Source organism: Tamandua tetradactyla, chromosome 2, assembly GCF_023851605.1.
Source record: "Tamandua tetradactyla isolate mTamTet1 chromosome 2, mTamTet1.pri, whole genome shotgun sequence".
NCBI classification, from domain to species: Eukaryota; Metazoa; Chordata; class Mammalia; order Pilosa; family Myrmecophagidae; genus Tamandua; species Tamandua tetradactyla.
Genome location: NC_135328.1, coordinates 156,219,526 through 156,241,937, shown reverse-complemented (window position 1 = coordinate 156,241,937; position 22,412 = coordinate 156,219,526). Strand labels below are relative to the sequence as shown.

The window sequence follows — 22,412 nt, the reverse complement described above, 5'->3', positions numbered from 1 at the left end:
TCATGTTCCTTTTGATTGGGCTGGAGTTACTCCCAGGGGAAGGGTTTGGAATTCATAACAACTAGGTCTGGAAATTATGTCAAGACTTGAATCTGAATGCTTCTTTCTTCATTCTCAGGTTGGCTCCTCTACTGTTGGTCAGGTTGTGAGAGATAACCCAGAGAAAGCACTTGTCAGCTGAGCTTTTGACAATGCAACCATACGTGAGTAGAGAATTCTTTTTTAATTGAAATTACACCTCTGTTGCCAGCACATAAGCATGTTTCTCCTATTAGATGGATATTCCATGTACCTTCTTCAATTATTCAAGGGTCTGAGTTTACCCAGGATTCTAGAATAGTTATCATCATTTTGGCACTCATCAATAAGATAACAGTAAAATAGTATTTCTTTTTCTCATGCAACCTGTAACCTTATTGGAGAGTCATATACTCATGGATCATTTTAGTGCCTGAAATTAACCCTCAGTAGGCAGGCTGATGTTTAGTGCCTGAAGTTAACTATCAGTAGGCAGGCTTATGTTTAGTGCCTGAAATTAACTACTAGTAGGCGGGCTGTTGTTTCAGCAGGTGCATTCAGTGTTAAAGTTGCTTGGGTGTAGGGCTGTGCATTATTGACAGGAAAACAAGAAAGTAAGTTTGCAAATTAACAGAAAGAAGAAATTGTTTATTGATTTCCCCAGTTATAAATTCCTTAAAGTTATGACAGAATATATGCATATATTTTGAAAGACTCAAAATAGGAAAACTAAAATTCTCCTTACCAATGTTGTTCCCAATTACCCAACCTCAATTTCTGAATATCAATTTTATTCAAATTTTATAAATGGATGCAACTGTTTCCTTAATTTTGGCTGTGTGTTGTTAAGGAATATATTTAGTAGAATAAAATTTATACCCTTCTGAAAACTTTTCAAGGTTTTGAGAGGTCAGAAGCAATGAAGGGGCTTCTTTTAATCTTGAGCAGACAGATGAAGTGAATATACAAGACTGACAATGAAACTAGTGTTCATAGGCCCCAGATAAAGGTGAGAATGGGAGTCTCCCTCACAGCAATGATCAGGCTAGGGCTGTCTTTCAGAACAACTATCTCAAGTTTCCCTACTTGTTATCTTGAGTCATCTCTACTTATACACTGTAATGAATACATAATTTATCTAGGATTCAGGGAGGCAGCACTTACTGATCCAGAGTTCTGTGTGAACCCTGTTCAGTTTTGCAGAATTCTGGATATTGCTTCAAATTCCTTGCCTTTTTAATGAATAAACATATATGTGGATGGAGTTTCTATAGCAAACATTTCATACATTACTTAATTGGATCTGTCAAAGCCCCTAAGTATTATTAAACAATTTTGTAAATGAGAGACAAATGAGGTCATCTATATAGGATAATAATCTAACCATGGTCATTGCTGAAAATGGCACATTATGGATATTGCTTGCATTCTGGTGAGTCTGTAGATTTACTTGAAATTGGTGTAAAAGAATGTTTTAGTTATGAATGCTCAAGTCCAAGTTTTATAATCAGCACCAGAAAGTTCGTATTACTAGTAATGGGAAATTTCAAAGTGAATATCCTACCACATATTATGTGATGTTCCTTTCAATGGAGTTTTATATATTCAGGCTGTGTGTGTGTCTGAGTGTCTGAAAGGCAGATGGCAGTTCAGATCTTACTGCAACTCCAAGCACATTTTGGAGCTTTATCTATATAACATCTCTGCTTCCTCAGTGCTTTCATTTTGAGGCTCACATTCAGGACTTTGGTAAGGATGACCCTATGTGAATCCAAATTACTGTGATTTAGGAACTGGTGACCTTAAAAGATGTAGCTGTAGACTTCACCCAGGAAGAATGGGCCCTGCTAGACACATCCCAAAGAAAGCTGTTTAGAGAAGTGATGGTGGAGAATATCAATCATCTGTTCTCAGTGGGTGAGTATCAGAAAATTTTCTAACATCAATGTCTAACTCTCTATCATGTATCTAATATATCTACCAAATACCTATGTATTGATTGTATATCATCTAATTATTTATTCAAATATCTACTTCAGGTTCTCTGTACAGTTGTATAATCTTTGTTTATTCATTTGCATTTTTAATATATTTGTTATTTTATGTCAATTTATAACATGCATCTAAAAGAAATTTGTTTCCTTACTTGTTGAATAAATTATTAGAGAAGTTGTGGGTTTACCAAATGGTCATGCATAATATACAAGATTCTCATACACCACCCCACCACCAACACCATGTGGTGGTGTGGACATTTATTACAACCAATAACACTTTTTAATAATTATACTCTTTTAATGGCAGCTACCTTTATTAAATTTGATGAAATATTATTAAAATAGTACTATTAAATATCATGCATTTGATGTATTTTCCCATATACCACCTTATTAGCTAGGATTCTCTAGAGAAACAGAATCAGCATATAAAATTTATAAAAGTGTCTCATGTAACCATGGGGATATAGGTCCAAGATCTGTAGGGCAGGCTGTGAGCTGGCAGCTCCAATGAGGGTCCTCAACAAACTCTCAGTAGAGGCTGGTTGGGCAACCATGGGGGTGTAAGAATCCAAGATCTGTAGGGGAGGCTACAAGCTGGCAGCTCCAATAAAGGTCCTCAGTGAACCCTTAGGAGAGGCTGGCTAGCTGAAGCAGGAAGAGTGATTGTCTCTTCTGAATCCTCCTTAAAAGCCTTCCAGTGATTATAGATTATATTAAGCATCACTCATTGTAGAAACACTCCCCTTAGCTGATTACAAATTTAATCAGCTGTGGATGCAGCCAACATGGTCATGATTTAAATCCATGAAATGTCCTCATAGCAACAGAAAGACTATTACTTGTCTGACCAGGAAACTGGGTACCACCACCTGGCTGAGTAGACACATGAACCTGACCATGATATCACCCTATTATTAACATCTTGTATTAATGTCATATATTTATTATAATTCATGAAAAAACATTCTTATACTATTTATTATATTCCATCAACTATAACAGGAATTTCTGTATTAAACAATCCTGTTTTAACTTTTAATTTTTATTTTAGTAATATATGACCTACACTTTTCCCCTTTTAGCCCCTTTTAACCTCATTCATGTAAATTCAGTGCTGTTAATTACATTTGCAATAATGTACTACCACCGCCGTCATTCATTTCAAGTCTTCACAATGAACCTAATAGAAATTCTTTACTTATTAAGCATTCACTCCCCATTCTCTATGCCCAAATCATTCCTTGGTAAACTGCATTCTAAATTCTAATTCTGTGAATTTCTAACAAATATGAGTTCACATTTGTACAGAATTTCTGCTTCCTTACATCTTACTTATATCTAGTTCACCCTAATAGAATGTAATCTTGAGCAAAACATTATCTTTTTGAACCTCAATCTCCATCTGTTGTAGTAGTGCTGTGAACTCCATGAGTAATTGTGTGGATAAGTAACTGGCTAAATATTTTAAAATAATTACTCTATTCCATGGGCTATGCTGAATCTTCAGAACACAGTAGTAAAACTATCATGTGTTGTTTTCTGCATGGAATTTATATTGTTCTTGTGGAGTTTATGTTTATTGTATTATTTTTAAAAATAATTATCAAACACTGTGGAAACAGAACTACTCCCCATTTAGAATTTGGAAGAGCTTACAGTCTCTGAAACTATTCCTGGGCTGCAACAACCAGAATTACCCTGTTGCTGGTAAAAATATTTTCAAAGTACTTTTGCCTTGCTGACTTTCAGTGCAGACTTTATTCTTTAGTAGCTTGCCATGGACTTGATGTTAGTTCATGGTTATCAATCCAACTAAAATCCACATATCTTTTTTCCTACAAACAGGATATCAGGTCTCCAAATTAGATGCACTTTCCCATATGCCACTAGAAGAGGAAGTGTGGAGAGAAGAAATAGGGTTTCTCCAAAACCAGAGTCCAGGTGAGCTCTAGGGACCTGTGCATCAATAGAGGAGGGTCCTGGTCAGTTAGGAATAGGTCCTTGGAAATGTCAATTTCAGATAAGTGAATTAAGGTTTCTGAAATGTAGATGAGAATATTAGGGAAATTTTTTTCATATGTGGTCATTATTCAGTATATGTATCTAGCTCTATTCAAGGGTCTTTTACTTGGATAAAGGGATATTTGTGTACTATTGGAATTAAACTTTCATATAATGATTGTTGTACTTGTCCTTGAAAATTTTCCTTCCTTAATTCCCTGACATCCCAACTTTTTATTTTTCTTTTATTTCAATCCTGAAAGCATTTCTGATTTTAAAGTCCTGTAATGATTTTTTCTGCCCAGAGTATTCATTAATTAGATATTCTTTCCCAGCTAATGTCAATTTTTGAAATATACTAACAGGGATGTTTGGGGCTTTCCAACATTTTCATTTCCTTCATGCTAATCTAACAATTTATTGTGTTTTTTCTAATTATTACAGACAGGAAAAGGGCCTTTAAAAAAGAAAAAATGATATTCATGCAACCTATCTGCAAGAAAGACACTTCTAACTTCATGTCATTGGTAAGCTTCTTTGGTGTGAACCCTGGTTTTCCAAATAGACACTTGGTAATGTAATAAACTAGGAATTCAGTACAATTATGTGACTGTAATTAATGTTAGGATTAAATGTTAATAAAAAAATGTGATAGTTTGAAGTTATGGAAAAATTAACTGCAACACAAGACTCTTACCTGAACTTATAAAAAGATTCATATATATAATCTCTGAAACAGCATGAATTTTGAAATTGATTAGATAGCTCTGTAATTGGGATACTATAAGAGATAAAATGTCTGGTCATGAAGTAGAATCATATGTATGTGAAACTAACATGGGATAGGTTTTAATTGGAGACCAGCACTGTATGGTTAGTCTAGATTTCATATTGTAGGGAAATGAAAAAGTTTATGTATCTGCCCAAAGTTTTATAGTCTCTCATCTTATTCTCCACAGCAGAGATGTCACACTCAAAAGAATTCCTTTAAGTGTAATTATTTGCAAGAAGATTCCACTCACAGATCGATAGTGTCTCAACATGCATTAATTCACATGATGAAAAAAACATATTTCTGCAAACCACTTGCAAAAGTCCTCAGTGATCCATTATCTTTTAATCAACATAAGCAGAACCACTCTAGAAGTAAATCAGATGAATGTCATCAAAGTGCTAATGCCTTTTTGGAAAGTGCTGACCTCAGACAATACAATAGAACTCACATTGGAGAGAAACCATATGAATGCCAGTTATGTGGAAAAGCCTTCAGTCAATGCTCTACGCTCAGGAGACATGAGAGAACTCATACTGGAGAGAAACCTTATGAATGTCATCTATGTGGGAAAGCCTTCAGTCAATGCTCTAGCCTCCGACGACATGAGAGAACTCACACTGGGGTGAAACCCCATGAATGTCATCTATGTGGGAAAGCCTTCAGTCGATATTCCTATCTTAGAGAACATGAGAGAACACACACTGGAGAGAAATCCTATGACTGTCATCTATGTGGGAAAACCTGTAGTCAATATTCTAATCTTAGAGAACATATGAGAACTCACACTGGAGAGAAGCGGTATGCATGTCATCTATGTGGAAAAGCCTTCAGTCAAAGATCTTATCTTCAACAGCATGAGAGAGTTCACACTGGAGAGAAACCATATGAATGTCATCTATGTGGAAAAGCCTTCAGTCAAAGTTCATATCTTCGACAACATGATAGAAATCACAGAGGAGTGAAACCCTATGAATGCCTTCTATGTGGGAAAGCCTTCATTAAACGGTATATCCTGCGACAACATGAGAGAACTCACACTGGAGAGAAGCCTCACGAATGCCATCTATGTGGAAAAAGCTTCAGTCAATATTTCATCCTTAGACGACATGAGAGAACTCACACTGGAGAGAAGCCCTATGAATGTCATCTGTGTGGGAAAACCTTCAGTCAAAATTCTTATCTCCGACAACATGAGAGAAACCATACAGGAGAGAAACCCTTTGAATGCCATCTATGTGGGAAAGCCTTCATTAAACAGTATATCCTTAGACAACATGAGAGAACTCACACTGGAGAGAAACCCCATGAATGCCACCTATGTGGGAAAGCCTTTGGGCGATATTCATATCTTAGAGAACATGAGAAAACTCACAGTGGAGAGAAGCCCTATGAATGTCATCTATGTGGAAAAGCTTTTAGTCAAAGGTCTTATCTTCGACAACATGACAGAACTCATACTGGGGAGAAACCCTATAAATGCCATATATGTGGGAAAGCTTTCAGTCAAAATGGTAATCTCAGACGACATAAGAGAACTCACATTTGAGAGAAATCCCATGAATATCATCCAGTTGGGAAAGTTTTCACTCATAGTTCTGCTCTCTGGCAATACGAGAGAACAGACACTAGACATAAAGTGTAATAATATTATTTACATGGAGAAACATTACATTTTCTAACCTTAGACAATGTGAGATTATTCAAACTGAAAAGAAATCCTATGAATGCCATCAATTTGGGAAAGCCTTCAGTCAATATTCTGACCTTGGATGGATTGAGAGAACTCACATTATAAATGTTATATGGAAAAGACTTCAGCCATAGCTTTAATCTTTAGATGCACCAGAGAACTCACATACTGAAGAAACACTATGTTTTTAATCAGTATGGAAGTGCCTTTAGTCATTCATACTACTTCAGTTAATCTAAGGAAGATCACATATGAGAGAATTCATATGAATGTCATCTATATAGCAAAGCCTGAAAGGAGATGGTTTGAATGATATACCATATGAGAGAACTCACAAAATAAATCTAAGGGAAGGGGGGAGTCCTCACCTACCATTCTGATAAGCAAACTAGATAAATTGCATGTGAGAAATTCTGTGTCTGTACTTAATGTGGGGAGTGCCTTAATTGATAATTTATTCTTTAAATAAAATGAGGGAACTCCATAAGGGTGAAGCATTAGGGCTGTATTATTATGCACTATCATTTAGCTAAATACATGCTAAATAAGGAAAATTTAGTTTAGGATTAACTATGAAAATATGAAATAAGAGGGAAAAATTCTTACTAGGAGGATGAACTCCCTTAAGGAATTCCTGAAAATTGATGATGGAAAATGTGTTCAAAGGGAAAATCGTGAGAAATCATTTATTCAGAGATTGGGAAGGTTATGGGCATCGTTATTGTGTCTCTGTAAGGGATAATGTTTAAGGAGTTTGGGTAAATTATTGGTTATTTAAGAGCTGAGGTATGGAGATCAATGGCGGAAGTGCTGTAGGTTTGTGGATAGGAGAAAGTGTGAACTCTGTGATTTGGGAGTCATCTAGGGTTGATGAATATGGCTCTGTAGTTACCTCTAATTTGTTAGTGATTGACATTTTGGGGGTCAGTAATCAAGTACCCAAAGGGTGGCAACAGATATGTTTGCTTTGTTTCTGATCTTGGAGGAAACAATACTTCATCTCAGTGACTAGAATCTTTATCAGTTGGTGGAAGGGTCTTACACACAGTAGTTTACTGAGCAATGCAGATGTCCAATCATTGTCTTTGCCCTGGTGGAGGCCATAATGGCTCCATGAATCACAGTGTCATGGACTGCTGGTGCCAAAAGGGTCACTTCTGCATTTAAACACCTCTGTAATTAGCCACCATGCTCCACTTGCATTTTCCACTGGCCACACCAGGTTATTATATGCAGAGATGGTGGAGTGGATGACAGCTGCAGATAGACTCTCCTTTATAAGTTCTGTACTTTTACTCCACCAAGTAGGCAGTATTGTTCAATAATGCAAGGAGATGGGAGCACAGGGTGTGCGCAGTCTGTTCTCCCCCAACCATGATAGCCAGAATTTATTGGTATGGGGTGAGCATATACTTGTAGTCACCATTTGGATATACAGTGGTGCAACATACAATTTCCTACAATGTATTCCCTGGTAGGAAGGATGATCACAGAGGTAGGCCAGAGTACCAAAGGACCAACACACAGGGTAGCAGTAACCTCCATCCCTATACCTGTGTGAGAGGCCCAAAATTTCACTATGCTATTAATCACCCCCTCCCCTCTGCATCTCCTGAAATGATAGTGACCTTGGTGCCTGTATCAAAAATGCTATAAAGTTTTGTTCAATGCTCCCAAATAGTACACACACTGGGACATATCGCCTATGGGGCCTGGGTGGGGAAGATATCAGGGTCCTTGGCGCCACCTTAGGCAATTTTCAATTTATCACTTCTTGGTAAAAAGGTCTTTCCCATGGACCAGCCTCAGTCGCAGCCAAAGGGAGAGGTGGGAGATTGTCAAGTTCCTCCTCCTCTATTGTCTATATCTGGGGATTGAGGGAGGGTGGCAGAACAAGAATGGGTTTATTATCCCTATCGAGCTCATGATCTCCTAACTTATATTTTCTCAAGGCTCTCCATTGGAGATCCCATATATGATGGCATTTGGGACCCCTTGGTATAGTAGTCACAAGAACATAGTTTGGTACATGTGGGCTCTGAGGAAGGGGTAGCTGCTGATGCATCCTGTGAATCTCAGTATTTATTGGATTACTAGGCATGTGCCTACTGCCCATCAATCTGGATCTTTTGTCAGTTTCCTTAGCAGCCACCCTCATTCTTTGGAGCAGGAAGGATCTGGTATACATGTTCAATAGCACCTCTTGGTAAGGATCAGAACCAGCTTGCAGCCTACTCAGGAGGAGACTTTCTAATAAAATAATGAATATCCCACCACAAACTGGGAATCTGGTGAGAGGTTAAATCCCTCACCAGGGTAGGGTGGAGTATCCATGTGCTAAAAGTTTTCTCAGCATGACCACAGCTTCACCTTACTACTGCAAGCCCTAGTTGGAATTCAGGTGAAGTCACCCTGAGTGGAATATTCTTGTATGACTCCCTGACAGATTCAGTTAATAGAGTCTGCTGCCACTTTGCTAACTCCTCCCTCCCCAGGCCCCACCTATCTTAACTGCAACAGGGTTTGTTGGAGGACAGTGTTGGATGTGAAGTAGCTAAGACTTTTTCATCTGTCTGGTTGATTAGGGTGGTAGTGGTGTCATCAGGACAACCAAGAGGGAAGATCCCTTTTAGGCATCTGTCCACATCTCCCTTTAATATCCTATATCTCCTATGTAAAACCTCATGGTTTCATTTTCTCCATCTTCAATTCTAATAGTCTGCTGAATAATGACTGGCCTCACACTAACTACAAGGTCAGTCTGGGTGGCCTGATTGTGGGTATGCTGGGTTCCAGAATGAGAACAGAAATAAGAAGCTATGTTTCAGGGGGGTGTATGCCAAGTAGTGGAAGCCCCAACCTCATTGATCTCAGCACAGAACCAGCTAGCCAACTCCCTGAAATCATGGGATTCTCAAAGTCCATTTATTGCTACTTTTCCATAGAGGATGGAGGCAGGATGCCTTAGGTCCCCCACCTGTAGGCTGTTCCCAGTACCCAAGCTGGTAGGTCAGGGGCAAGACTTCAGTTTAGTTCACAAAGCCATCAGTCCTGTTTTGCTCAAGATGCTCTTGCACAAATGGAATGCAAGAGTGATGAAAAGAATGACCAAAAAATGAACCTACTCTACTCCATTCTTTGCCATGCACTCCGCTTGCAGTGCCCAAATCTGTGAGGCAAGTTGCTGTATAATGCATTATGGGAACACATGCTCATGCAGAACAAAAACTTTCGATTAATGAACACTTTATTACATGCACAGCACAAATAGTTCAAAAGAGCAGAGGAAAAGATTCCATCATGGCTGGTCTACCAGTGAGGTTGGCTGCTTGGCCATTGTTGGTAGATTACAACATAGCATGTAGACCTTCTCATCAGAGAGGACAGACTCTGTGCTGTTTGAGTGTTGAGTATTTATATCTGCCAGCAGGATGGAGACCTGCCACTGAAAATTCTCACCCTGATAAGCAGGTGGGGCTGCATGTTCCCAATGTCTGGATTTAAATTGTGGTCTGGTCTTTCCATTAGGCCTAACATTTCTATGGGATTGTGGATGATACTGAGGCATCTTCACACAATAGAAAGCAAGGTGACAGAGGCAAATTCTGAGAGGTGACCTCTAGTGTATTCCTGACTTACTGAGCATATTAATTTCTCCAGTGTGCCCATTGTAGGCATGAGTTATTGTACATTGGTCTACTTTGTCATATCCTACAATTGTGTTTTTGCCAATAGCAACATTAAATTTGGGCTCAAAAGAAACAAAATTCACACTCAAACCACACCACTTTTGTTACAGTAGTCATTAGTAATTTATTCCATGGATGGCCTGGTAACAGTGTTTCTATACAGGGGAGCAGTTCTCCCTTAAGGATGGGGCACTCTATGGGGAGCGCTTTGCCTCCAAAAGATATCTCCCATGGCCAATGAAGTCTACTCTACTTGTCTATAGAGTGGTTTCGTTTGAAATGGCCATACATCCAATAGGTCATTGTGGTCCACCATGTTGACAATTTGGTTTGTAGGATGTGGTGTAATGGATAAATGCTGACAGAACTGACAAGGTTGCATAGGTTGGTGGCTCCAGCAAAAGCCTGTATCTTTGAGGCCATTGAATATGGAGTTTATCCATCACTGTGAAATAACGTGGGGACATAGGGACAATATCATTTAACCTCTCCCCATTCCTGTGGTCCACAATACTGTTGCCCAGTGCATTGCCAAGAATGGCCACTTGGGTCATCTGCCAGAGATTTGAAGCATGGTTTTTTCAGGAACCCATTACCTCTGTTGTTTAACCTAGATTTCCCAGCCCTGATCTTCAAATCTTGGAGGGGAAGTCTTATCATGAACAAATTTGTTACAGCCAATGATATGGCCTACCTGTACTGAAAGGAGTCCCAGGTGCAACAAGAGAAGCATACTGCCTTGGCATTGTTTGCCCCTACCCAAGTTACACTGGAACTTCACAGGAGGGATGCATCTTCATCACCTCCAGCTTGGAATTAGGGGAGAGTCCTTGCAGTAGTATCCCCACTACCACCTAGATTAAAAATCACCCCCAGGGCCTGGCCTCTAAAGCCTACTCTTGTTGGGAATCCCATTCAGAGGTGGACACCTTATGGTTGACTTTGCTGGTTTGAATCTGTTAGCATCCCAGAAAAGTCATGTTCTTCAAACCTAGTCTTGGGCAGACCTATTCTGGATGGGACCTTTTAGTTAGGCTGTTTCCATGGTGATGTGAACCAACCCATTCAAGGTAGGTCTTAGTCCCTGTGCTGTAGTCTTATGAGAGGATAAAAGACAGATGAAATTCAGAGAACTGGGAGAGTATCAAGAGAGAAGGAAACCCCCAGAGACATTTTGGAGAGATCCATTGAAACCAGAACCAGGCAAGAAGGGCCAGCAGATGTATCCATGTGCTTTCCCATGTAACAGAGAAACCCTGGATGCTAGCAGCTTTTACCCAGAGAAGGCATTTTACTCTTGGTAAAATTTGGATATTTTCATAGCCTTAGAACTGTAAATTTGTAAGCTAATAAATCCCCATTGAAAAAGCCAATCCTGGTATATTGCATTCCAGAAGCTTTAGCTTTAGCGAACAATAACAATAACATTAACTAGAAGACCCAAAAGAATGCCAAGATGTGGGACAATTCCTACTCTTGGTAATGGGAGTTGCTAATGACAATGGCTTGTATTTGACCTTGGTATGCACCTCTGATTTCCAGCAGAAGTGGCTACTAAAAACTGCTCCTGTTGGGTACTAACCTGGAACTTGTATGGGATGATTGCCCAACTTGCAGTTGTTTGTGGTATGCATTGTGTGATGGTTAGGTTCTGGTGTCAACTTGGCCAAGTGATTATGCCCAGTTGTCTGGTCAGGCAAGAACCGGCTTGACCATTGCTGTAAATATATATTTGTGGCTGGTTGATAAACTGTAAGGCTGGTGGATTAAATCATCAGTTGATTGTATCTGTGGCTGGTTACATCTGCAATCCCCTGTGCATGTCTCCCACAATGAGATAATCCAATCCATTGAAGGCTTTTAAGGGAGAAAAGAGACTTTTTCACTGCTTCTTCAGCCAGTAAGCCTCTCTTGAGTTCATTCAGACCCTTCATCAGAGCTGCCAGCTTTACAACCTTCCCTACAGATTTTAGACTCTTCTTTTCCCATTGTTGTGTGAGATGCTTTTATAAATCTCATATTTACACATCTCATCTCTTGGTTCTGTTTCTCTAAAGAACCCTAAATAACACAACTTGGTACCATGAGTGGTTCTTGAGAAACAGAATCTTAAAAATGTTTTTTTTTTAAATTGGTTTTCTACTCTGATTAGACTCAAAGGCACTAACGACTCTGTTTCCAAAAATCAAGATGGCAGTGATAGTCCATGGGGTGAGTTGGTAGAAGAGATACTCAAAATATCATCATTAGATTCTGCCAATTGAACACTTGTATGAGGCAAGGGTCTGGGTGAGAACGTTTTTGAAACTTATGTAGTTTTATGGAATTGAGAGGTATAATAATATTGGCTCATTGTTAGATTTGCTGGATACAGTGATGAGGGAGAGGGATGAGCTAAGGACTTTAAATTTGCACCTTAAGTACATATAAATGATGGAAAACTTTCTATGTTTGCCCTGAAAGAAAATCTTATTTTCTGTAGTCACAGACTTGAGATCTCTGAAAACCTGACACAAAGCCTCTTTGTGCAAAAAGCAGATTTACAATGTAAACCAAACTCTCAACCTTGCAGGGTGTCTGCTGTTGGAGTAAGGGCTTTGATTGAAAAAGAATGGAATCCCAAAACATGAGATGGTGGTATATGGCTTGATGTTAATGGGGAAATAGGATCCCTGAAATCTGCTGAGCCTTTCCTAGATAAACATGTAATAAACTGTGCTGAGTAAAGATCTTCCTGACCTCCAGCCTGACTTAAGGAAACAGCTTTCCGACCTCCAGTCTCCCCAGAGGAGTCTGACATCCAACCTCCACCAAGCAAGATTAACCCTTCAGTGCCTGCTAACCCTGTAGCCACTTCCCCTGGAGAAACAGCCCTCATTCCTGTCTGGAGTGACTAATCCTGTTTCACCAGATGAAACTGCAATGAATGCCCTGAGGTAGTTGGCTTAAAAGACACTATTTCTTTTCATGAACCACCTCCACTGCCCCACTTTTCTTCAAGACCTATAACTAAAGTCCCAACAGGCCCTGAAATATGAGGTATAAAGTGTGGCCCATGAGAAGGTACACTATACTCCAAAATAACTGCATGAGTTTTCCAACCCCTTGATAGAAATCAGGGGAATGTGTGTGAGAATGCATATTAAGTGTGTGGAATAATGCTGGAAGGAATACAAAGTTGGAATATGTGGAATGTATTGATATGGGCCCACTAAACAAATTCTGCATTCAATGTTTTAGCTTGAGGAGTTAGAAAGGGCATTGACAGTTTGAATGAGTGGCTGAAACATGGATCTAAAGGGGGCCAGCATTACCTGAGGTTAAAATACCAAACTGCCCTGGTGTCATGCAGATGAGGGGATCCAAAGGCTTAAAGAGATTGGAATATTAAAGTGGATTTATCATGTAAGAGCTTCTCACACACCCCAGGAATGTCCAGAGGACCCACATTTCACCAGAACCTTGAGAAATAAATTCATTAGATCCATCTTCCCTGAAGAGCTCTGTAGTCACCCTTCTCTGTACATCAGATATTACTGTGGGAACTGCTGTTGCTGAGCTGGAATCCTTAAACACAATAGGGGTGATTGGATCCCTATATGGCAGAAGCCATGTGGCGACAGTTAATCACCATACCCAAAATTGGCATGGCCACCATAATGGACAGCAGACTCAAAGCAGCAGTCAAAATAATCTGACTCACGGAGACTTGTGGCACTGGCTGGTAGATCATTGGGTACCTAGAAGTAAAATAGATAGGCAGTCAACTAAATTCTTGTTCGAGCTATATAAGCATAATTCTAGATCAATTGAACAGAAGTCTAACTTAAATTACAAAAACTGAGAGCCATGGCCCCTAATCAATTCCCAGACATGAGACAGTTTACAGACCCAGAGACCCTTGAATGAGAGGAGGGCTGGGTAACTTTGGGCAAGGACTCTTTTGCACTACCCAAAATTTGCACTGCTAATCTCCCTCCCAGCCTTCCCCAAGGAAACCTACACCATTTTACCAGAGTGGCTGTGAACTGGGGAAAAGGAAATGATCAGCTATTTCAGGGATTATTGGACGCTGGCTCAAAAATGACACTAATTCCAGGAGACCCAAAATGTTACTCTGGTCGACCAGTCAAAGTAGGTGCTTATGGAGATCAGATGATCAATGGATTTTTAGCATTGGTTCATTTCACAGTGGGTCCAATGGGTCCCCAGACCCATTCTATGTTCATTTCCCAAGTTCCAGAATTTATCATTGGAATTGACATATTCAGCAACTAGCATAATCCCCACATTGGTTATCTCACTTGTGGAGTGAGGGCTATAATGGTAGAAAGACCAGGTGGAAGCCACTAAAAGTTCCCCTACCTAGCAAAATAGTGACTCAGAAGCAATACTGTATTCCTGGAGGGACTGCAGAGATTAGTGCTGCTCTTAAGAGTTGGAAGGATGCAGGGGTGATGATTCCCACCACATCCACATTTAACTCTCCTATTTGGCCTGTGCAGAAAACAGCTGGGGCTTGGAGGATGACAGTGAATTATTGTAAACTTAACCAGTTTGTGACTCCAATGCAGCTGCTGTTCCAGTTGTGGTATCATTGCTTGAGAAAATCAACATATTGCCTGGTACCTGGTAAGCTATTGATCTGGCAAATGCTTTTTTCTCAATAGCTGTCAGTAGGGACCACCAGAAAATATGCATTCAGCTGGCAAGGCCAGCAGCATACCTTCACTGTCCTGCCTCAGGGGTTTATTGCTCTAGTTTGCTAGCTGCCTGAATGTAGTATACCAGGGATGGGATGGGTTTTTAAAAGGGGAATTTAGTAAGTTGCTAGTTTACAGTTCTAAGGCTGAGAAAATGTCCCAACTAAAGCAAGTCCATAGAAATGTCCAATCTAAGGCACCCAGGGAAAGATACCTTGGTTCAAGAAGGCTGATGAAGTTCAGGGTTTCTCTCTCAAGTGAGAAGGCACATGGCAAACAGGGTCAGGGTTTCTCTCTCATTTGGAAAGGCATGTGGCAAGCATGGCATCATCTGATAGCTCTCTCTCCTGGCTTCCCTTCATGAAGCTCTCCAGGAGGCGTTTTCCTACTTCATTTCCAAAGGTTGCTGGCTGATGGACTCTCTGCTTCTCATGGCTATGTCATTCTGCTCTCTCCAAATCTCTCTCATTCTCCAAAATGTTCCCTTTTTTATAGGACCTCAGAAACTAATCAAGACCCACCCAAATGGGTGGAGACATGCCTCTACCTAATCCAGCTTAACAACCACTCTTGGTTAAATCACATCTCCAGGGAGATAATCGAATTAGTTTCAAACATGCAATACTGAATTGGAATTAGAAGAAACTGCCGCCTTTACCAAATGGTATTAGGATTAAAACATGGCTTTTCTAGGATACATGCATCCTTTCAAACCAGCACATTTATCAACTCTCCAGCCCTAAGTCACATTTTGTCTGCAAGGAACTTGATCATTTCTCCCTCCCACAAGATATCATATTAGTCCATTATATTGATGATATCATGTTGATTGGACCTAGTGAGCAAGAAATAGTAACTACTCTATACTTATTGGTAAGGCATTTGCATGTCAGGAGATGGGAAATAAATCCAACAAAAGTACAGGGGTCTTCCACCTCAGTGAAGTTTCTAGGTGTCCAAAGGTGTGGGTCATGTTGAGATATCCCTTCTAAGGTAAAGGATAACTATCCCATCTGGCCCCTCCTAAGACCAAAAAGAAGCACAATGACTAGATGGTCTCTTTGAATTTTGAAGACACCATATTCCCCATTTGGGTGTACTACTAAAGCCCATTTACCGAGTGACCAGAAGAGCAGTTAATACTGTGTGGAGACCTAGACAAAAGGACGTACTATGGCAGGTCCTGGCTGCTGTAGAAGCTGCTCTGCCACTTGGACTATGTGATCCAGCAGATCCAGTAATGCTGGAAGTGTCAGTGGCAAGTAGAGATGTGGTCTAGGGCCTTTGGCAGGCCTCTGCAGGAGAACTGCAATGCAGGCCCTTAGGATTTTAGAGTAAGGCCTTGCCATCATCTACAGATAACTACTCCCCTTTTGAGAACAGCTTTTGGGAAACTACTGGGCCTTAGTACATACTGAATGCTTCACCATGGGCCACAAGTTACCTTTAGACCTGAGTTAATGATCCTGAGCTGGGTGTTGTCTGACCCAAGAAGCCATAAAGTTGGGTATGCATGGCAGCACTCCATAATAAAATGAATATGGTATATATTATATAGGGCTGAAGGCACAATTAAGTTACATGAGGAAGTGGCCCAAATGCCTATTGTCCCCACTCCTGCCACATTACCTTCTCTTTCTCTTATGGTCTCTTGGAGAGTTCCTTACAGTCAGTTGACTGAGGAAAAGAAAACTTGGGCTTGGTTTACAGAGATTCCATACAATATGCAAGTACCTCCTGAAAATGGACAACTGCAGCACTGCAACTACTTTTTAAGATGTCCCTGAAGGGCAGTGATGAGAGGAAATCCTCCCAGTGTATGGACTTTTGAGAAGTGCCCCTGGTTGTTCATCTTGCTTGGAAGGAGAACTGGCAGGATGTGCATCTGTATACTGACTCATGGGTTGCTGTTAATGGTTTGGCTGGATGGTCAGGGACTTGGAAGGAGCTTGACTGGAGGATTGGTATCAAAGAGGTTTGAGAAAGAGGTATATGGATAACCTTTTTGAGTGGGAAAAAAACATGATGATACTTCTTTGTGTCCCATGTGAATGTGTACCAGAGGGTGACTTCAGCAATGCAAGATTTTAATAATCAAGTGGATAAGTTGACCCATTCTGTGGATACTACTCAGCCTCTTTCCTCAGCAGCTCCTGTTTTTGCCCAATGAGCTCATGAACAAAGTGGTCATGGTGGTAGGGATGGAAGTTATTCATGGGCTCAGCAACATGGGCTTCCACTCATGAAGGCCAACCTGGCTACAGCCACTGCTGAGTGCCCAGTATGCCAGAAGTAGAGATGCACACTCAACCCACCATATGTCACCATTCCTCAAGGTAATCAGCCTGCCACATGATGGTAGGTTGATTACATTGGACCACTTTCCATCATGGAAGTGACAGTGATTTGTTCTAACTGGTATAGACACATACTTTACCTGTAGGTTTGCCTTCCTTGCATGCAATGCTTCTGCCAAAGCTATCATCCATGGAGTTACATAATGTCTTATCCACTGTCATGGTATCCCACACAGCATTGTTTCTGATCAAGGAACACATTTCACAGCAAATGAAGTGTGGGAATGGGCATATGCTCATGGAATTCTCTGATCTTACCATATTTCCCATCTCCCTGAAGCAGGTGGATTGATAGAACAATGGAATGGTCTTCTGAAGACCCAATTCAAGGCTATTGGAACACAGATCAACAGTTTAAAGTACTACATGTGCTATATCTAATTTTAGACACAAATACATGGTTTCAAATGCCCTAATTTAAAAGAACATCCCACTTTCCAAATATTAACTTGATTTTGTCAAAACGTTAACATATATGTAATGTGCATTTGTATGTACAATATTAGAGGAGTATATATACATATATAGTAGTTAAGTTTAGATGTCAACTTGACCAGGTGATGGTGTCCAATTTTTCTGTTGTTGTGGACTTAAATCATGAGCATGTGCAATTCCTCTGTGGCTGATTCCATCTGTGGTTGGCTAGGGGGAGAGCCTTCTGCAATGAGTGAGCCTTAAAAGGAGGAATCAGAAGAGAGAGCTTAGACCTGGATGCATCTCCCGGGACTTCTGCATTCCCAAACATCTGCATTTCAGCTTTCTCTGTATTGGTTATCCAAGCATCACTGTCAGCAGTCCAGGTGACTCCAAATGTCTGCTTCTATGTTGTTCCTATATTTATCCCAAAATGGTTCCCTTTTAGTGGACTTCAGTAAATGATTAAGACCCACCTTAAATGGGTGGAAATAAATCTCAGTGGAACTCACCTAATCACAAGGTCCCACCCACAATTGGGTGGGTCGCATCTCCATGTAAACAAGTTAATCAAAATGTCCCACACTATAAAAGATGATATGGCCCATATTTTCAAACTTCAACCTCTGTGTGAGACCATAGGGGAGAGATGTTTATTTTTTGCAAAATTTATATTTTGGGTAGCACAGTATCTAATTTAGTATGGTCAGTTTACTTGAACACCATAATTACATGCAATCTTGAATCTTGAACCTTGAATAGGTAATTTGGGAGAAAGGAGGAAATAGTCAACTTCCACTCTGATATTCTCACAAGCAATGTGGACAACAGATTCAATAGGCTGAGCTCTCAATCCTGGGGCTGACCTCAATGAAGCTTATTCCTGCAAAGGAGAGGCAAAGCCTACTGATAATTATGCCTAAGAGTCACCTCTGGAGGGCCTCTTTCATTGCTTAGTTGTGGCCTCCCTCTCTCTCTAAGCAAACTTGGCAGGTGAACTCACTGCCCTTCCCCCTACATGGGACATGACTCCCAGGATTTTAAATCTCCCTGGCAACATGGGACCTGACTCCCAGGGATAAGCTGGGACCTGGCATCATGGAAATGAGAAAGGCTTCTTGTTAAAAAGGGGAAAGATGGAAATGAGACAAAATAAACTTTCAGTGGATGAGAGATTTCAAACAGAGTTTGGGGGTTATCCTTAAGGTTATTCTTATGCATTATGTGGATATCCATTTTTAATTTATAATTTATTGGAGCGGCTAGAGGGAAGTACTTGAAACTGTTGAACTGTGTTCCAATAACCTTGATTCTTAAAGGAGACTGTATAACTATATAGCTTTTACAATATGACTGTGTGATTTTGAAAATCTGTGTCTGATGCTCCTTTTATCTATGGTATGGACAGATATGGTATGGATGCAGTGTCTGCCCTATAGTCAACACAAACAGCTGTGTGGTAGTGGACTGTGGCAACCAAGGGTTTGGGATACCCTCCCTTAGGGAGGACGTAGCTACTTGTATGACTCAGATTGCTCTTTAGTTATTCTTTATGGTTAGTAGTTGAAAGATTATAATATATATCTCTCAATTTATCATAGTATACATCAGATCAATGTTAACTTAAAATCAGAAAAATATAGAAATTTTGCTCCAATGAAGTTCCATGCATGTCTTACCCCTTTTCTTCATGTTGTCATTATATGTTAAATCTCTGTATGACATAAATCCATCATATAATGTTATAATTATTACTTTATACAATCTTGTGTCCTTTAAAGAAATTAAGACAAGAAATTAGAAAAGGTAAAACTGTACAACCTCTTATATTAACCCAAATATTATCATTTCTGCTGCTCTCCATTTCTTCTGGTGGATTTGGGTCCCTGTCTGGAGTAATTTCTTTTCATTTTGAAATACTAGCTTTAAGATTTTTTGAAAGACATGTTTTCAGTAGACTGAATTACATATGCACAAAAGAGACACATTCTTATCCTTCATTGCTGTTCTTGTGCATGTGAACCTATTTGTATATAGAATCCATTAAGGATGTATTATCAGTTAAGTGCAGACCATTTGTGAACAGGATTTTCTAAGATCCTGCTTAGGTACCACCAGAATGAATCAGGGTGGGGGGTCCTGAATCCATTTTCTGTGTCCCATATAACTAGAAGTTTGGCCACAGTCAGTAGGAGAAAGCCACAGGAGGATTCTAGGGCATTACCACATAACAAAAGATTGTCATTACCACAATGCCATGTTCACAGGATTAAGAATTGCTTTACTGACATATTGACTTTTGGCCTCTAGCCTTTAAAACTTAATCAGAAGGAATAAAATTGGGTCTAAAGTGAGTCTCTTGTAGACAGCGTAGAGTTGGGTAATACTTTTATATCCAGTCTGCCAATCTGTGTCTTTTGATTAAGGAGTTTAATTCATTAACATTCAATGTTATTACTGTAAGGGCAATACTTACAACAACCATTTTATCCTTTGGATTTTATATGTCATATCTCATCTTTGTCTCTTATTTAACCCTTTTAATTACCTTTAGTGATAATCTTCATTTCTACATCTCCTCCAAAGCTCTCACTCCTGTCTTTACCTTTCAGCCTGCAGAGCTCCCTGTAGTGTTTTTTGTAGGGCAGGTCAACTGCTAACAAATACTCTCTGTTTCTGCTTATCTGTGAATATCTTAAACTCTCCCTCATTTTTGGAGGACAGTTTACCTGTATAGAGAATTCTTGACTGGCAGTTTTTCTCTTTCAGTATCTTAAGTATATCATACCACTGCCTTCTTGCCTCCATAGTTTCTGATAAGAAATCTGCACTAAGACATACTGGACATCCCTTGTATGTGATGAATCACTTTTCTCTTGCTGCTTTTAGAATTCTCTCAGTATTCTAAAATATATATATACTGATTAGTATATGTCTTGAAGTATGTCTATTCAGATTTATTTGGTTCAGAGTATGCTGTGTTTCTTAGGCATGGATATCTATGCTTTTCATAAGAGTTGGAAAACCTTTGACTATTATTTTCCTCAAATAGTCTTTTTTCCCATTTTCCTTCTTTTCTCCTTCTTGAACACCCATGACATGTTTGTTTGTACAATGATATGTGGATGTGATTGTGGTAAAAGGGAAAGTTTAGGGTTGTGCACATCAATAGAAGTAAAGGTAGAGGATGAAAGATGGGACTGTATAACATAGTAAACCCTCTTGTGGTTGATAAGTGTGATCAGTAGTACAAATATAATAATGTTCTTCTATAAATTAGAACAAATCTATTATACTAATACAAGGGGCTAATAACAGGGTGGGTAAAAATAATGGTAAAATATTAATGTGTAAAAATACACCTAAAACAAACTATGGATTGTAGTGAATAGTAATACATGAATATTCTTCCATCAATTGCAAAAAATACATTATGCTAAGTGAATGAAACCAGACACAAAACACTGCATATTGTTTGACTTCATAAATATGAAAAAAATTATAGAGATGGGAAAAAAGTGTTTGTTCAGATAGAAATAGATTAGTAGTCATGTAGGGCTAGAAAAGGATAAAGGGATTGAGAAGTGACTACTAAGGAGTATGGGGTTTTTCTTTCTGGAGTTATAAAAATGTTCTAAAATTGATAGTGGTGCTGAATGCACAATTCTGTGAATATTATAAAAGCCAATGATTGTATACTTTGGAAGGATTGTATGGTATGTGAATATATCTTAAAACAGATTTTTTTTAATAAAAATTTAATTTTTAAAATTATGACACACAAGATAATGGTTGTAAATTAGGAACTTCAAAAACTTACAACACTGACAAAGATAGGAAATTTGCCAAGTATCTTTTCAAAGCTCTATTCCACCATACATAACATATCCCATGTAATTGCTTGAATAATAGTTGGGATTTTCCCAACAATACATGTGCACTCATTCAACATTTTTTACTGAGCATATCTTATGTCTAGGCATTCTTCAACATAAGGTAGGCATGGTTGGTGAATTCCCCAGGATATTGATATAGTCATACTTTAAAGTCTCCAAATGCCACTTCTTATGGTAAATTTCTTTGTGTTGTAAATGATGTGATTGTGGTTAATATAGCCTTTGGCACATTTGAGAATTGGCTTTCAAAAAAATCCAGTCTTTCTGGGAAGAAGGTATAGTTCCTTTATGTCAAAATCAAAATGAATGCTTTCTTGAAATGCACTTCTTCTTTTCCATTTTTAAAGCTAGGAAAGTAATTTTCCTGCGATGTCTCACACACTTTCCAGTTGTTTAACATTTCTCTTAGCAAGAAGGAACTGGTTTTTGTTTGATGAGATATTAGAAATAAAACTATTTATTTCTAATTATATAGTATAATTAGACTTCTCATAGTATTGTTTTCAGTTCATGCTAAGATGATAAGAAATACAGGCCTTAAATTGGGATCTTCTCAGGCAGAGGTCACTTGTACTTATAAATTTAAGTCATCTATACTAGTATAAAACTGCTGGTTTGAATCTGATGTGTACCCCCAGAAAATCCAAGCTCTTTAATATTAATTCAGTATTGCTGGGTGGGAACTTTTTGATTGTTTCCATGGAGATATGACTCACCAGTTGTGTGTGGTAACTTTTGATTAGATGGTTTCCATGGAAATGTGTCTTACCCCATTCAAGGTGGGGTTGCTTACTAGAGCCCTTTAAGAGGGAACTACTTTGGAAAAAGATAGAGAGCCATGAGAGCCACCAGAACCAACAGAGTCAACA

At 39.2% G+C, this 22,412-nt stretch overlaps 1 protein-coding gene across 1 annotated transcript in view; it reads left to right on the top strand.

Annotated features, from left to right (window-relative positions):
* The window catches only part of LOC143674124 (uncharacterized), a 100,537-nt gene extending 78,634 nt beyond the window's left edge, over positions 1–21,903 (top strand). The window contains exons 2-6 of the mRNA XM_077149449.1: positions 119–203; positions 1,809–1,935; positions 3,864–3,959; positions 4,464–4,546; positions 4,979–21,903. Coding sequence (XP_077005564.1) covers positions 192–203; positions 1,809–1,935; positions 3,864–3,959; positions 4,464–4,546; positions 4,979–6,340 — 1,680 coding nt within the window. The 5' untranslated portion in view covers positions 119–191 and the 3' untranslated portion in view covers positions 6,341–21,903. The remainder of the gene's footprint in view (positions 1–118; positions 204–1,808; positions 1,936–3,863; positions 3,960–4,463; positions 4,547–4,978) is intronic.
* The last annotated feature ends 509 nt before the right edge of the window (positions 21,904–22,412 follow it).